Source organism: Piliocolobus tephrosceles, chromosome 14 (assembly GCF_002776525.5).
Source record: "Piliocolobus tephrosceles isolate RC106 chromosome 14, ASM277652v3, whole genome shotgun sequence".
NCBI lineage: Eukaryota > Metazoa > Chordata > Mammalia > Primates > Cercopithecidae > Piliocolobus > Piliocolobus tephrosceles.
The window spans coordinates 14,790,676-14,808,548 of NC_045447.1; the positions used below are offsets into that span (position 1 = coordinate 14,790,676).

The 17,873-nt window shown below is 37.6% G+C and overlaps 1 protein-coding gene across 9 annotated transcripts in view; it reads left to right on the plus strand.

Annotated features, from left to right (window-relative positions):
• Window positions 1-17,873, plus strand: part of DENND1A (DENN domain containing 1A) — a 546,843-nt gene that overhangs the window by 122,136 nt on the left and 406,834 nt on the right. For all 9 annotated transcript variants that reach the window (XM_023217180.1, XM_023217183.1, XM_023217187.1 and 6 more), the window contains one exon: window positions 16,008-16,051. In XM_023217180.1, coding sequence (XP_023072948.1) covers window positions 16,008-16,051 — 44 coding nt within the window. The remainder of the gene's footprint in view (window positions 1-16,007; window positions 16,052-17,873) is intronic.

A 17,873-nucleotide genomic window follows, 5' to 3' on the forward strand; every position in this document is an offset into this window, starting at 1 on the left:
GAAACTGATCAAGCCTATCAGGTGACTTTGATCCATGCTAAAGGCAGATAACCTCTGCCATGTAAGCATAACGATTAAGATTATAGGTTTTAATGAGATCACATGGACACAGGAAGGGGAACATCACATACCGGGGCCTATTGTTAGGAGGGGGCATAGGGGAAGGATAGCATTAGGAGATATACCTAATGTAAATGACGAGTTAATGGATGCAGCACACCAACATGACACATGTATACATATGTAACAAACCCGCACATTGTGCACATGTATCCTAGAACTTAAAGTATAATAATAATAAAAAGATTATAGGTTTTTTGGTGTTTGTTGTTGTTGTTGTTGGAGATGGAGTTTTGCTCTTGTCACCTAGGCTGGGGTTCAATGGCATGATCTCAGTTCACTGCAACCTCTGACCCCCGAGTTCAAGCAATTCTCCTGCCTCAGCCTCCTGAGTAGTTGGGATTACAGGTGCCCACCACCACGACTGGCTAATTTTTGTATTTTTAGTAGAGACGTGGTTTCACCATGTTGGGCAGGCTGGTCCCGAACTCCTGACCTCAAAGGATCCTCCCACCTTGGCCTCCCAAAGTGCTGGGATTACAGGCGTGAGCCACTGTGCCCAGCCAAGAGTATAGGTTTTAGAGTTTAATCTGAGTTTGAATCTTAGCTTTTGCATTTACCATTGGTATGATTATGAGCCAGGAATTTCATCTCTCCTGATCTTCTGGGGATAACAATACTTATCTTGTAGAGTTGTAGAGTTGTGAAGCTTAAGTGGCATGACATGGACTGTGCTTATCACAGTGTGTGACACAGAGTAGGCACAGAGTAGTCTTTTGAAGGAGAGTTGGCTGGAAGTGCCCCTGAATTAATCTACCCCAGGAAATTTAATAAGGGCAATTCAGATAGAATTCAATTCAGCAAGCATGTATGGAAGGCAGCCTACTCTGTGCTGTGCACTGTGCTTGAAGTCTGGTGCCTTTATCTGTGGGAAGAGCACAGATGGTAAGGAGACATGGGTTCTGGTCATTGGAGTGGCTTATTTTATTTACTGGGGAGACAAGTACTTAAATGAAAGAATTAACAGTCTAAGATAGGAAATGATTAGGTGCATAATCAGGTACTTAGTCATTTATTATGCTGCCAAAGTAGCGAATATTATAGAAGCTTAGGGAGGAGACCAGTCAAGTGTGGGCTGACATAGTCAGAGATGGGTTCCTGAAAGAGGCAGATGGGAATATTATAAACTGTTGTAATGTAAATCTAATTTCCCAGGAACATATTTATTTGCAAAGTTCATTTAAAAAATTTATGAATCTTATTAAAAATATAGAAAATTCAGAAGATAAGGCCAAAAAAAATCACCAATAATCCTACAACTCACTCATGGCTAGATATTTTGATGAGTTAATTTTAGTCTGGATTTAAAACATTAAAAAATGATAATTGCTATTACAGTATGATAAATCTTTGTATTTTGAGTTAATTCTTCATAATGCAATGATGTATTTCCACGTAATTGTGATGTAAATATTGCATCACTTTAACTTATTAACACTCTTTCAATTTTTGCAATGATGCTTGAAAAAAATTTTAAAAAGTACCTACATTTCAGACTATTTCCTTCGGATAGATTTTGAGGTACGGAATTACTAGGGTGTAGAGTGTGGACATTGATAATGCTTTTGGTACATGTTGCCAAAAGAGGTATTTGAGAAGAAAGGGTATTACTCCCTTTATTCCTTCATTCCTTCTTTTGTTCATTCAGTATTTATATGCTAGGCCTTTTTTCTAGGTGCTGGGGATATAGTAGTGAACAAAATAAGCAAAGATCCTTGCCTTTATAAAGCATATAATTTAGTAGGGGAAAACAGATAATAAGTACAGGTTAAGCATCCCTAATCTGAAAATCCAAAATGCTCCAAAATCTGAAACTTTCTGAGTGCTGATGTGATGTCACAAGTTACTCTGAACATGTTATTTTTTCACTCTATTAACAGCATGTCAGGGCTGGGCACAGTGGCTCACGCCTGTAATCCCAGCACTTGGGAGACTGAGGCAGGCAGATCACCTGAGGTCAGGAGTTCGAGACCAGCCTGGCCAACATGGTGACACCTCATCTCTACTAAAAATACAAAAATTAGCTGGGCATAGTGGCGGGCACCTTGTAATCCTAACTACTCGGGAGGCCGAGGCGGGAGAATCTCTTGAACCCAGGAGGCAGAGGTTGCAGTGAGCCAAGATCACGCCACTGCACTCCAGCCTGGGTGACAGAGCGAGACTTCGTCTCAATAAAGCAACAAACAGCATGTTGGCCGGGCATAATCCCAGCACTTTGGGAGGCTGAGGCAGGCGGATCCCTTGAGGTCAGGAGTTCGAGACCAGCCTGGCCAATATGGCGAAACCCTGTCTCTACTAAAAATACAAAAATTAGCCAGGCATGGTGGTGGGTGCTTGTAATCCCAGCTACTTGGGAGGCTAAGGCAGGAGAATCACTTGAACCTTTCAGGTTGAGGTTGCAGTGAGGAGAGATAGCGCCATTGCACTCCAGCCTGGGTGATAGAGCTAGACTCTGTCTGGAAACAAAAAACAACCCCCCAAAACCAGTATGTCATATTTTTTACTGTTAGGTACTTATATGTAAATAGGTACAAGAAAATAATTGCTTATTGGTAGCATATAAATTAATAGGTGGGAATGATGGTGATGCCAAACCACAGATTGTCCACATGGGTGGCTAAGACAGTGACATCTTTGCTTTCTGATGGTTCATTGTACAAAGTTTGTTTCATGCACAAAGTTATTAGAATATTATATAGGACGGTGCAGTGGCTTCCACCTGTAATCCCAGTGCTTTGGGAGGCTGAAGTGGGCAGATCACTTGAGGTCAGGAGTTCGAGACCAGCCTGGCCAACACGCTGAAACCCCAACTCTACTAATAATTCAAAAATTAGCTGGGCATGGCGGCGGGTGCCTGTAATCCCAACTACTTGGGAGGCTGAGGCAGGAGAATCGCTTGAACCCAGGAGGCAGAGGTTGCAGTGAGCTGAGATCACGCCATTACACTCCAGCTTGGGTGACAGAGTGAGACTTTGTCTCAAAAAAAAAGAAAAAAAAAAGTATAAATTACCTTCAGGCTATGTGTATAAGGTATATATGAAATATAAATTTTGCATTTAGACTTGGGGCCCATCCCCAAGATATCTCATTATGTATATGAAATGTTACAAAATCTGAAAAAAATCTGAAAAAATACTTCTAGTCCCAAGCATTTTGAAAAAAAGAAGATACTCAACCTATATATAGTACGTTGCGTGGTGAAATGCACTGAAGAGAAACGTAACCCAGGAAAATGGAATGAGGAATGGTGAGGATAGGAAAATTATAAATTTAAATAAGGTAGTTGGGGAAGGCCTCATTGGGAAACTAACTTGTGAATAAAGTCTGATAGCACATGCCTTATTCCTTGATATTTTATCAGACAGAGTGAATTGTCAGGATATAGGCCATGAAGTGGAAGCACGGCATGTGTGTTTGGGGAGCAGCAAGCAGACCAGCAAGGTGGGAACAAAGTTAGGAGAGGAGAGTTAGGAAGTGAGTGTAGAGGTATGCTGGTAAAGGGAGGACGTTGTAGAGGAGGCCCTGAATTGAGTTTCACAGGATTCCTCTAGCTGCTATTTGAGAACGGACTACAGGAAATTGGAACCAGAAGCAGGAAAACCTGTTAAGAGGCTATTGGTAGTTAATCCAGATGGAAAATGATGGTGGCTTAAATCAGGGTGGTAGTGGTGGAGATGGAGTGAAATAGTCAGAGTTTGAATATATTTTGAAGGTTGAGTTGGCAGGAGTGGCTGATACATTGGCTCTGGGATGTGAGAGAAAGATCAGGAGTTCTGTTTTGGATATGTTAAATTTGAGATGTCAAGTGGAGATGTTGAGTAGACAGTTAGATGAATGAGTCTGGAATTGGAAGAGATAGGAGCTGGAGAAATAAATGTAAAGTCAATAGTGCATATTTGAAGTGATGGGACTGAAAGAGGACCAGCAAAGAAAAGAAAGTCAAGTCCAAAGACTGAGTTCTGGGGCTCTTCAATAGGGAGAGATCAACAAGGAGCCTGCAGAAGCCAGTGAGGCAGGAGAGTGGGATGCTCTGGAAGCCTCCTGAAGAAAGAAAGTGACTCCAGGAGTGTATTAGTCCATTTTCACACTACTGATAAAGACACACCTGAGACTGGGCAATTTACAAAAAAAAGAGGTTAATGAGACTTACAGTTCCACATGTCTGGGGAGGCCTCACAATCATGGTAGAAGGCAAGGAGGAGCAAGTCACATATTACATGGATGGCAGCAGGCAAAGACAGAGCTTGTGCACAGAAATTCCCATTTTTAAAACCATGAGGTCTCATGAGACTCATTCACTATCACGAGAACAGCGCAGGAAAGACCCACCCCTATAAATCAATCACCTTCCTCCGGGTTCCTTCCATAACACATGGGAACTTTGGGAGTTAACAATTCAAGATGAGATTTGGGTGGGGACACAGCCAAACTGTATCAAGGAGGAAGCAATCGTGGGTGCGAAATGGTGCTTGTAGATCAAGACTAAAGATTGATAATTGATGTTAGCAGTGAAAGAAGGTCATTGGTGTGGCTGTTGGTATGTGAGTAGTTTCGGAGAAGTGGTGAGATGAAAGCTTGGTTGTCATGGGTCCATGAGAGTAGGAGGAGACAAAGTGGTGACTGTGAGTATAGACACTGTTTCAAAGAATATAGCTAAAAAGAAAAGGAGAAAAATGGGGTGGTAACTGTTGGAAAGTGGGCTTGACCTTTTAAAAAATATCTGTAGAAATAACAGCATGTTTCTATGCTGATGGGAAAGATCCTATAGAGAGGTAAAATGAATAAAACAGGAGGATTGGTAGAGCTCTGAGTTGGAAAGAGTGGATGGGATCCTCCTTCACAAGTGGACAAAGGACCTTTGCAAGGGGCACATGTAATAAGACGAAGGCAGAGTCTGTGGGGCAGAGTTGGTGGGAGAATAGAGGTGGTGATAGGGCTTGTGGGAGTTCTCTTCTGTTTCCTCTGTTTTCTCAGGGAAGTGGCAAGTAAGGGAATGAGTGGCAATTGAGGTTGGAGAAGGTTTGAGGTTGGAGGGAAGAGGAGAAAGTATAAAATAGTCACCAAGGTGACAGAGAAAGTGAATGAATAAAGGAAAAAGTGGTATAATTACTGAGTTGCATTAAAGCTCACTTACAGTTAATAACCACAGATTTAAGGTGAGATTAGTCAGCATAGCTGTGTGTTTTTGTCTAGCCACATGCCTTAAACTATAAGGTGTCAGGAGTTTCCAAGTATACATGGAACAGCTATGAAAATGGACCCCCTCTGAGCTATATGGGTGCAGGCAGATAGTTGGATTTAACAAGGACTGGAGTTTGCCAAGAGAGGATGACAAAGAGGCACAAGTCAGTTGAGAATGTGTTTAAAGAAACAGTTATAACAATAGAATTTAAGCTATGTAAGGAGAATGGTGTAGACCTGAGGTGGATAAAAGGCAGTGAAAAGGACTGAGCATGGTGGCTCATGCCTGTAATCCCAGCACTTTGGGAGGCTGAGGTGGGCGGATCACCTGAGGTTGGGAGTTAGAAACCAGCCTGTCCAACATAGAGAGACCCCAACTCTACTAAAAATACAAAATTAGCCGGTCATGGTGGCACATGACTGTAATCCCAGCTACTCGGGCGACTGAGGCAGGAGAATCGCTTGAACCCGGGAGGCAAAGGTTGCAGTGAGCCAAGATTGTGCCGTTGAACTCCAGCCTGGGCAAGAAGCCTGAAACTCTGTTTCCAAAAAAGAAAAAGGGCAATGAAAACATGGATAGAGTATATGCCCCTGTGGGATAGAAGAAGGAAGAGTGCTACAGGGGATGAATGGAGACAGAGGAGGTGGATCATGGTTGGAGACTGAGATGCTTGAAATTTGCGATTGCTACGGGGGTTTCAATTATTGGTAGTGGTAGAGTTTAGGGTGTGACTGTAGGAGTGGAGGGTGAGATTGTTGCGGGGAGTGGCCTAGGAATCAAGAGTTCCGGGATTTGGAAGGATCATCTGTGTGAATAGTAAAATCGGAAAGATTGTGGTGGGAGTGGTGGTAGAGTCAGTGGCAATGCAGTATGACTCACAAGATTCAAGGATGAGGAATAACCCTGGAATTAGTAGATGACAACAAAGCAGAGTGGTGATGGTGGCAGTGTTGGTGGTGGTAGGGAGGAGGTCATGGTCTGGTGACCAGAGGTAAAAATCTAGGGTTTTGGAGAGTGAGGAAGGTGAATGGCCTGTAAGTGACTCTAATGAACAGAGGCTGTCTATCCCACCTCCAGGCCAGTGGGAGGAGAGGTAGGGAAGAAACATCCAGCTCTTCAAAGGACCCCAGAGGAAGCGAGCATTCAGTTGCAGTAAGAAGATAAGGATGTAAAGGGAGCTTAGAAGAGGTTGCATGTTTTGCTTTTGGCTGACCAGGAGTGCCCAAAGCAAGTTAGTTTCGTGAGTTGGAGAGCCATGGACATGAGTGTGCCAGTTTTGCTGTTCCTGTGGCAACCTCATTAAAAATTCAGTGCACTTTTGATGGAGGACGTTCTTTGTCTTTTGAATTTTTAAAAAGTGTCGGTATGATTGACTGTTAATTCATATAAGAATATACAATTGGCCACATTTATGAGTGATGCTCAAGTGGATCTTTTGAAAGATTTGGATAGTGGGAAGATGAGAAAGGTGAACAGAGCATGTCAAGTTTTGTGGGAAAGTTAAATGACTAAGCTGGCCAGGTCTAGGGATTTATATTTCAGATACAGAGGTGAAATGGGCTGGGTTGGTCTTCATGTCTGCACTAAGGATTGTAGGCTGTTACGATAGCTTTCCTACATAAAGGTCTTAAAACATTAAAAATGGTAAAGGTCCCCCAAAATTTAATGTAGAATTATTATATGATACAGTAATTTGACTTGTGGATATATACGCAAAAGAAGTGAAAGCAGGGACTTGAATAGACATTTGTACACACATGTTCATAGCAGCATTATTCACAATAGCCAGAAGGTGGAAATAACCCATATGTCCATTGATGGAATAATAAACAATGTGGTATCTACATACCACGGAATGTTACTCATTTGTAAAAAGGAAGGAAATTCTGACACATGTGACATCATGAATGAACCCTGAAGATATTATGCTAAGTGATTTCACTTATATCAGGTAACTAGAGTAGTCAAATTCATAGAGACAGAAAGTAGATTGGTGGTTGCCAGGGGCTGGGAGAAGGGGATAATGAAGAGTTGGTGTTTAATGGGTTCAAGGTTTCTGTTGGGGAAGATGAGAAATTTCTGGAAATGGATAGTGGTGATTGTGGCACAACAATGTGAATGTACTTAATGTCACAACATGGTACTTAAAGATGGTCAAAATAGTAAATCGTGTGTATATTTTACAACAACAAAAGTCTCAAATGACATAGGCACTGCTTCTCTAATGGTACAGATAAGGGCTAGGCAGCAGTGGCTTGTTCCCTGGAAGCAGGGTGGAGTGGGAAAGGCAGGGTTTTGGTATAAGGAAGGCTCTGTTTGATGGGCATGTGCTTCCCCTGCAGAGATGTCTGCGTTGTCTCTCCTGTATGAATGGGAACTCCAGCACTGGGGTTCTCATTGTGGTTCAGAGGTACTCGGGGACAGGTTTTCTTAAGTAGGAAGGCATTTTCTCTGTGTTCTTATTTACTCTATTTGTTTAGCAAATTTTTTTTCATAGATGAGATAAGGATAACTCTAGCCTTCAAAATCATTCTAAGTTTTTAGTATGAATTCATCTTTTAAATACTGTATTTACTAGTTGAATAGAGTGCTAGTTACTTTGGAGTCATTTTATTTATATCCTGAACTTGGCAAAGGAATATAAATAAAGAAATTGGAAAGCTCTCATTCATAATCCGCTAAGGCCTATTTCATGACAGCATGTTGTAGTTATTTGTCCAGATGTATTCTTATTGTTGAGTCACAGTAATGACTAGAAGACAGATCAACAGGAGGACGTAAATAAATAAAGCCAAAAAGGAAAGCCAGTGTTGGATTCTTTGGAGCCTGATGGATTCAGGCTGAATCCCAGCTCTGTTACTTAACTCTGTGAATTTGTTCATTGTGAGCCTCACTCTTCTTATTTATTAAATAGAGAACTTCTACTTACCTGGAAGAGTCATTATGATTAAATAGGATAATAAATTAAGCCACCTATGGCAATGGTTGGTATCTAAGCATTCAATAAGAGGTAGCTGGTAGTATTATAATTGTTACTGCAAAAATGTTTAGTGGGACTCTGTTTCTGAAACCCAGTATGCAAACTGAGAAAGCAAAAGAATTAGCAGAAAGGTCCTTCAATTTATACAGATTCACCTCGGGGTTTCTGTAAATCTGGGAGAGTCCCTAGTGTATTTGATGTTTACAGATCATTAGCAAAACAGATGCCAGGAGGCAAATAAACTATAGCTTAAGGATTTTGGAACTACTGACAACGTAGAGAAAATCAGTTTCTGATAAAGTTATAATGTTTCTAAGTAAGCAGTAGAAGGCAATGGGAAATTTTTAATTGGGTTTATAAAAGTTTATTTCAGGAACACATGTATTTCCAATTTAAGGCACACCTATACATCTGTAGTCATTGAATTTATAGTGCTTGCTTATTTCTCCATTGGGGTTAATAATATAACAACAACTAATATTTATTGTGTGCTTACGACATGCCAGTGTGATCTTTAGGAAGTCTGTAGCATTCAAAGGCTTGTTTTCATTTGGATGTTTGGAAATTGGCCTTTTATCCACTTGGAGACACAGGGTGTTTAATGAGTTTTTTTTGTTCTCTTAATTCTATTACACTCCAAATATTTGTTCGGTATTTATAACAGTTAAGACATTTTGTAGGAGACAAAGTTAAGTAAGACGTGGAACTTGGCCTCACAACAGACCTATTCACTATATTGTATACGCTTCAGAAGTGTGTCATGGGATGAGCCCTGATCTAGTCCTGGACTCTACCCCGGCTCTACTACTTCTTCATGGAACCTTTTTCTGCTCCCTTAGGACAAGGCCAGATGCCCCTGTGCTAATTAATTCCTAGTATCACACTTACCAAGCCCCATGGTACCTGCTTGTTTAATTCTCTGTGTTCTCCATTAGGGCTAGACTGTAAACTCCTGGAGGGTGAGGACTGTAGCTTATTTATCAGCAGGGTCAGCCACAGCAGAGCATTTGTTCTATGAGTGACTACTAATTTTCTAACTTTGGACAAGTGATAACCTATTGCTTTCTTTAACTATGATAAAATTGATTTGATAGTCTTTATAGCATAGCTTTGTCAGGAAGGTAAAATCAGAAATTTTCTATAAAATGCCTATCACAATGCCTGGCAAATAGTGGGTGTTCCATCAATAGTTTTTTATATTTGAGTAAATAAGTTATCTCTTTTCACCAAATTTGACAGATACGATATATCTATTTATGAAGACCATATGGAGTGATGTCATATTTGTAATACATAAAGGGCGCAGCTGTCGTTTAGGCAAAGTATAAAGTAATTATTCATACTGGCATAAAAATGTGACACTTCAGGTTACTCATTCAAAAAAGTGGGATAAAATGAATCCTAACTCTTAGAGAAATTACATGGAAGCCTGAGATTATAATCATAAAAAAACTTCATCTATAATTATCTATCAACTTGATAGATTTTAGGAATTGTTTCCATTAATTTTGAAGTAATTTTTAAGAATTCCAAATATTTAAATTTAAGTAATAATGAAAGTTGAAAACTAAGATATTCAGTAGAGAAAAAGGTAAATGTAAGTGAACATATCCTTTTGATTTTTTTTTTTGCCTCCAGCATACCCTACCCTTCCTTTTGCATTTTAAAGCTCCCTTCACTTATGTTTGAGTTTTGGATTCACGTAGCATAAATTTGGTTAAAGATCAGACTTATATTCCTTTTGTAGATGAAGTTATGAAAAGTATTTCAAACTATCAGTAAGTAGTGGCTTTTGCTGGTTAAAATCCTTCCATATTCTTCAGAAGGAAAGATTAAACTCCTAGATTTTACTGTATAATGTCAATGGACTCATTATTTGTACAACAGCTGATGCATTTAGGACTTGTTGATTCACTTAATTGGTAACTGTACTACATTCATAACTTCAACAACTGAAAACAATAGGTCAGTGTCTGCTGTTTATGCATAAATAGTCACATCGGAGCAGGATATGTCTGAAAGGCAGAATATGTTAGTCTGAGGAGGAATCTGGCATGTGAATGGCTCCATTGCTATCCATACTGAGGTGGGTTTTTGCTCTCTTTCCTTGTATAATGTTATTTGTGTTTTTATTATGGGTGTTGATGGTTAACTGTTCCTATGTTATCAGGCTGGCCGCTGTGAAATTGCATTTGATTATATTTTAAATGCCAGTGTTGGGGGAAAATGCTAGACTAGACTCATGGTTAAAAATTGGGATGATTTAAAGTTTTTATGTCTTACAGCCTTCATGTGCTAAAGCAAAATGTTATACCTAGAATAGATTTTTTTTGAGTAACAAATTTTATTTGTACATGGAATCCAAATAGATGTTCATTTATAGTACTTCAAAATGATTTTTTTCTCTAATTTGTGAATTGCATGTCTTTCAAATTTTAGAGTCATATCTGCATTTTAGAATCAATATTTTTTGGAAAAGACTGATTTTTAATTAAAAAAATTTAAAAGGAAAAACAACCTAAACCTTTATGTTTCATTGTCAAAAAAAGGAAAACATGCTAGTGATTTTTAAACTCTATAAAACATTTCAAACATTCTTTTCAAAAATATATTATTTGTAACAAGTAAATTTTAACAATCAGACAATATAATTTACTAGAATAATTATGTTTAGTTATTACAAAATGCTAACCTAATGAGTCAGGTATTTTACAATGTAAAATAAATGAAGCTGAGTTTTTGTAGCTTTAGTAAGTTTACTAGTGTCCTTGAAATGCTATATTTAATGCAGTCCAGTTTGCGGTCATCTTATCAAGAAACTTTAATTTTGCATAATACAAACAAATTTTCTTTTTGAGGATTAAAAGAAAGCTTATTTCTGGGTGTATTTTGGGGAGAATTTGAGCTTGTTCTCAAACTATACAACTTCTTAGACTATTTTCTGAAAGTCTACATTTTTAGTGTATAAAATTTGGAAATGTCATTAGTGAAAGAGCAGTGTAGTGGACTATTATCCTGTTTGCAGCATATTCCCATCTTCTCATCTGGAAAATTAAATCTGATTACAGCTTGGATTAACATTTATGGTTGTGGGGAGAGGAAGATAGTATCTTAAACTCCATGAAATTGAACAATGAGATTATATGGTTTATAGCTGATGTTAAAGTCCTGCTTCTTTAAAGGGCAGATTTTGTAATTGTAAGCTTTAAATATGTTCAATATTTTGTCTCTTATTGACTGAAATATCCTAGAGATAATGCTTGGGTAAATTCAGCGGGCGTTAAATGTAATGTTTTCTGCCTTGAAATCCTAACATGTTAAAAATGAAAGCAGTGTAGATTCCCCTGTTAACTGCTACATTTGCAGTTTCTCTTAAATTTCCTAGAAGAGGTCCTATTATAGGAGATAATGGCGTTTGGCTAGTATGCAGTTGTTATGTGTTTTGTACAAAATGAAGTTGGTGTATTTTTTAATCAGTTTAAAAATATGTCATGACTCTTTAAATGAAGTCATTGGTATGACAGAGGGAAACAGGAAAAGAATTTGGTAAGGGGTGTGTGTGTGTGTGTGTGTGTACGTGTACACATACGAGTTACCAATGTACAAATGAGCCCTCATACATAACCACAGCACTTTTATTAATTATTTTGCATTTCTGTTGTAAAAGATCTGTCTACCACGTTTTCTAGGAACTTTAAGCCTAAGGCAGAACTCAGGGTTTTTGGAGCCTGTGTAAAATAATTTATAGCACCTTTCCAGTAAGTCTTGCCCACACTCTTATTCTATTAATTAAACATTCTGTGGCAATCTGGTATATCTTAAAGATTTTAAAGTATGTATAGTAGAAGACTGGAAAACATAGAAGAAGATTAGCCTTTCTTAAAAGAAAAAATGTAAGACATGTTTGTTTAGGAGATCAGTTTTTTCCTGCTGTGAAGACATAGCTTTTTAAGCATGGTCATGTTCTGTGCCTGAGTGAGATTGTGCTTTTGGGAGTCCTGTACTGTGAAATGTGTGTGTTTAAATATGGAAATACTTATTGTGGCCTTCAGTGAAAGTGATGCACACGTTTCTGTGGGGACAGCCTCTTTGATGGCCATGGTGCTGTGACATCACAATGACATGATATGAAACCTTGTCTGAGAGCCACCTGCCTCTTTGGTTAAGAGATGCATGGACTTTATTAGAGTGTACATATTATTAGCAAGATCTTTAAATACAATATTTTTTTCATGTTGAAAAGTATTTTCCTGGGAGTTGATGACATTGATTTTTAAGTTTGTGAGTTATCTATTGCCTAAAGTAGGAGAAAGTTGTTGAGAGAAAAGGATAAGGAAAGAAGGGTGTGCTATGTACCACTAGATTCTTAATTTTCTGTCAGCGGGACAATTCTTGGGGAAAAAGCTTGACATACGCTGATTACTCTATTCTTACTGCCAGTTGTCTAAGCAAATTATGTTACTTTCTTCTGTGGTAGTACTCTTCCCTGCAGATTTTTGTGTTGAAAGTTAGCTGTTTGGTGACACTACATTTGATGGTGAGCTTATGAATGTGAGAAGGTGTTTCGGAATATCGGAATATAAGCAATTATAGCATTGAATGGTGGATAAATAAATAGATATATAAATATTAGACCGATGCAGTTTTCCAGTGTATGTTATTTTCCATATAAAGATATAGAACATTTCATAAAATGTTCCCAGACCATTTAAAACTCAAAGAAATGCAGCTGACGCAATGAAATACATAGAGTACTTGTAAAAACATACAGACACGCAAGTGGATTGCTGCCAGACAGAAAATTTAAAGGCGGTTTGCTTAACTGCAGGGTGCTAGGTTTTGTACATGTGCCATGCCGAAACTGTTAGTAAGGCGGGTGTTGTGTTGCTTGAGAAAAGCAGATTGTATTTGGACCTTTTTAACTCAGATGTTTCCAATGTCGATATTTTGGTGACATTGTGGCATTGCGATTGACTCAATGTGAAAAAAGATTTCAGCCTCCTGTGTTAAATAGACATTTTAAGAAAATTCAAATAAATTATTTGCAGTTTTTGTATTAATCTTTCCAAAATGGCTTTCATAGTTTTATGAACTATTGGACTGAATCTTTGAGCTGATTGCATGGAACTTTATAGGTTGACTTGGTTTTAAAAAGCATTGCTTTTCTTCCTTTCTTTCAAAAAATGTATTATATTGCTTTGGTGAATGTTAAAGACCTATGAATTTTGTTTTTTGTAAGTGTTAGAGGCCTTAATGAAAAGAAACCAAAAGTTGTATGCTTGAATCATAGTAACTAATAATGCATGTATTATCTTGGAACGTTATTCTGTTAAAACCTGGTAATTTCATTTTAGAGAGTCTTAGGGCAATTGAAGGAATTTAATTGATGGTGTTTATGTTGCTTTGCATTGAGGCAGTATTTGGAATAATACAGTTTGAATGGCCTCCTTTTTGGCATTCCATGGTCATCTTTATCTTCAATGTGTTAAGATAGGTTGATTTTTTTTTCTTTTCATTGATTTTCCCATGCTTTTTTCAATTCTATGTTGTGTATGTTAATCAAAAATATTTTTTATATGATTTTTTTTGTTGTGGTTTCTTATTAATATAGTTGACTGAAAAGATTTAAGAACCATCTGCCACCTATGAATAAGAATGGTATTTTTAAAAATTGAAGAATATACTGCAAATTTTGGTTTTGGACATATAGTCTTTCACAAAATGGTGATAGAAAAGTAATCTTTGGTTTTGTTTTCATGGGTATTTTGTAGTTCCCAAGAAGCACAAATTACTGCAAGAAAGAGGGCATGATAGTAACGATTGGCATGAGAGTAATTTTTGTGAAGTTTGGTAGTTAAAGAATAGGTGTTAAACCACATGTCAACTGGAAGAAAAAGAATAAGCCTTAGATGATTTAGTGGCTTTCCCAACCTCTGTTTTATTATGTCCCTCAGTGGCTTAGAGCTGCATTTTTTTGGGTCTCTGGACCAAATTTTAAGTTATTTGTGTATGTTTTAGAAATTATAGCCACTGCCCTCTTTTTTAGGCCCCTTGTTCCCTTTGTTCACCCCCTTTTCCCCTCACTGCACACTGGTAGAGGATTGTTGGGCAGCAGGCTGCCCCTTTGTCTCCTGCTGGCGAATTCTTCACTGTTGGCCTAGTCCTTTTCCTGCCACACTCTTGGTGCCCGCTGGCCTCCTCTCTCACAAGGGCTGAGTCCTTGGGCAGTTTCAGTCCTTGGGGCCAAAGATGGGTCAAGTGAAGAAGCTGCTGCCTACCAGGGAAGCCCTGAATTGGTACTGCTAGGGCATTACTCCAGAGTTCTCTAGTTGATCTAGACACATCGATTCCTTCCCAGTAGCTGAAGATGAGGGTGAAGAAAGAAATTGATTCCCAACTTTTAAGCCAACCAGAAGACACGTAAAGATTTGAAATCACTTGTAGATAGTTTCAACTTTTTGGCACCACTCAACAACAAAAGCAGGAATATTCAAAAGGTTTTGGCGTAACCTTTTGAATATTCCTGCTTTTGTTGTTAGTCTTGGGTTTTAAAAAATAATACACATTGGCTGTAATGACTTGAAACCTGGTATTTCTAGGATCCTAGTAGTTTGTGAATAGGCCCTTAGTTTTTTCCCTTCTTGATTATTCACTGAAGAAATGGACTGCAGTGAACTTTTACATGGATTCACTTTCACAGGAATGTAAATTAGTGTTTTAGTGTTGTATTTAAAGGTAGCCATGGGTAGCATATATCGTGATCACTGTTAGATGGGAGACTCTCAGATCTGTGATTTTCCATAAGCCTCTGAATTGATATATGATTTCTCAAATAGATATTATTCTGACCTCTGATCACTTCCCTTAACATGTCTCCAAGGAATCAGATCTTTTCCTTATTAGAAATGATTGAATGTTTTCCTAATCGATAGTAAATGGAATGCTAATAGCTTTTAATTTTTTCACTTCTGTATTGACTTACACAAGATGGCATTGAATCATCTTGCTTATGATTTAAGAATAAAGTGATCCCTTTAGTAACTCCATTTTAAATAGGTGGTCATAAAAGGTATTTTCCGCTGTGTATTTGTATAGTTTCCGAGCAAGTTTGATTATGTCAGCTGGAACATAATTTTTTCATGATACTTTGTTTATACTGACAAGCCAAAAGCATTAGTTCTCTTTTGAAGAAAACTTCTATCTAGTTTTATCTGCCTTTTCATAAGAGTATATAAGCATTTTGAGAAGGATAGATTTCATTTATTAAAGCAATGAGTTTTGCATTTATTCCTTGAAAAAATTCTCTTGCTCCCCCTTTCTCCCCAGTCTGAACCAGTGCTTAAGGTGGTTTATCAAGCCCACATCTGTAACTATGCAAAGGAGGCTTCTGATTAGAGAAGAAAAGTCAAGCAGGTTTAAGACTCGTTTTCTCTGGAAAAATATATTGAGGGCAATTTGCAACTGGCAAGATTTTTGCATTAGGTAATAGTCTAAAGTTAACAGTAGCATCAGGTCTTTAAAATTTTTCTTTTTTATATTTCTGGAGGAGGGTAATGGGAGTGCCTTGCCGAGTCCTTCCTTGTGCTCATCAACATAGCAGCCTCAGCTGCCCCCCTTGGATCCCCTGCCAGGGCTGCTATCATCTTCTGATCAAATATTAATGTGTGATCCTCTGCTTGCTCACTAATCCAAAGCCAATTAATATTATCTGTCAATTATTTACAGATCCTGAGGTGCAGAGGCAATTCCCGGAGGACTACAGTGACCAGGTTCGGAATGCGTAATTAATTTTTTACATGACAAAATTTATTTCAGAGTTGTTCAACATATTATTACTGTTCTTTTTACTGAAAGAGATAAATGAATTTTTAGAAGGGAAGAAAAGCAGTAATTAGGAACCAAAGACAAAAACTAAAATGTATTGAAGTAGGACGGAAAATATTGGTGCTAGATTTGGGGTGTTACCTTTGGGGAGAAAATGAACACAAAATAAGGAAGAAAACCTATCACAAATTATACTCTTCACTTTGAGGTATGCTACAGTCTGCACTTTATTAGGAAATCCTTTTTGGATTGCCTGTGAACTTTTTAAAAAAATGCTATTTCAGGAGTCAAGAAGCACTGTAACAAAAAAGAGGGAAGAGGGAAGTTTATAACATTTCCTGGAATTTAAAATAGATGATGAAATTATGTGTTATGGTAGTACCGGAAGGAGAAGATGCACGTGCAGAAATGGACTTAAGGGTGAGGGTGGTGCTGATGAAGGTAGTGAGTTAAGGTTGGCCAGTTGGCTCTACCATCTTGAGTTGACAGCATTCTGCAAGCATAGAATGGAGTAGAAGGAACGATTTCACTCACAAGGTAGTGCTGAAGTTCTGATGTTGCTATATTTTTTATAATTAGTTCTAGGTTATACATTCAGGATTCTAGTTTCTATCTTGAGAGATATTGAAGATGTTTTGTAGCTTTTTTGGGGCACCTTATATTTTTAGTTCAAATATGCAATTTGGTATACTTTTAAAAGCAGCTTTGAAATAAAAGCATTCTTGATTACACTGAATAAGACAACTTTATAAAACCTTTCACATGTGAAATACCATATACAATAAAACCGTGTTGCTTAAGTACATCTATTTAATTTTTTTATTAAAAGTCTTTGAATGAGGGTAAGTACAATAGAATAGAAATACCCAGTGCAGTGATAGTAACACCTTTGCAGTGTATCTTGTTGTATAGAGAGCAAGGTATCTGATACATCTTTATGAATAAAGGGGACATAATGTGGCCAGGAATAGAACTGGATAATCAGTATAATGAGATGCTTTGTAATGAGATCTTATAGTACAAGAACCCAAGAGAACTGGTATGGTTTGCTTTGTGTTTGATCTCAAGACTTTTAAATAAGATTTTAAAAAATATTAAAATCTTCCGACTCTGTCTCTTGCTTCATCTTCTACCAGGAGAGTTAAATTTTTATTTTATCTTAAATTTCTATGAGATTGGGCTCTTTAAATTTAAACTACACAATCCAAGGATGATCATAGGACCTTTTTATTAATGGATTTCCTTTCTTTAAACAATATATAAAGGCTGGAAATCTTAAAGTATTATTTAGAATACACTTAAGTCCATAGATTTTAACAAAATTATTGTTCTAAAGTCTTGTGTCTAGGTAAATAACCTTTATAGTCTCATGATCTGAATTACTCAGTGAGAGGGAATTTTATAGGAGAAACTTAAAATAGCATAGTTACCATCTGGGTCTATTCCGTTCAACACAGTTTCTTACTATATCTGAAAGTTTTTGAACAACATGATTTCTTTTTTAGTATAACTTTAAAAAAATGCATGGGTAATATGTTCATGACAAAACACGTAGAAACTATAGATAAAGCAAAAATAAATTAGAAAAAGAATGAAAAGAAAATACAAATCATCTGTTATTATACTGCACGGAGATAACCACTGTAATAATTTGGTGTTTATCTTTCCATGTTTATTTCCCTGAGTACACATAGAAGTTTGTGTTTGAGGAGAGTATATGTGTATATATATACCTACATGTACTATTCATGCATATGTGTGTACTGA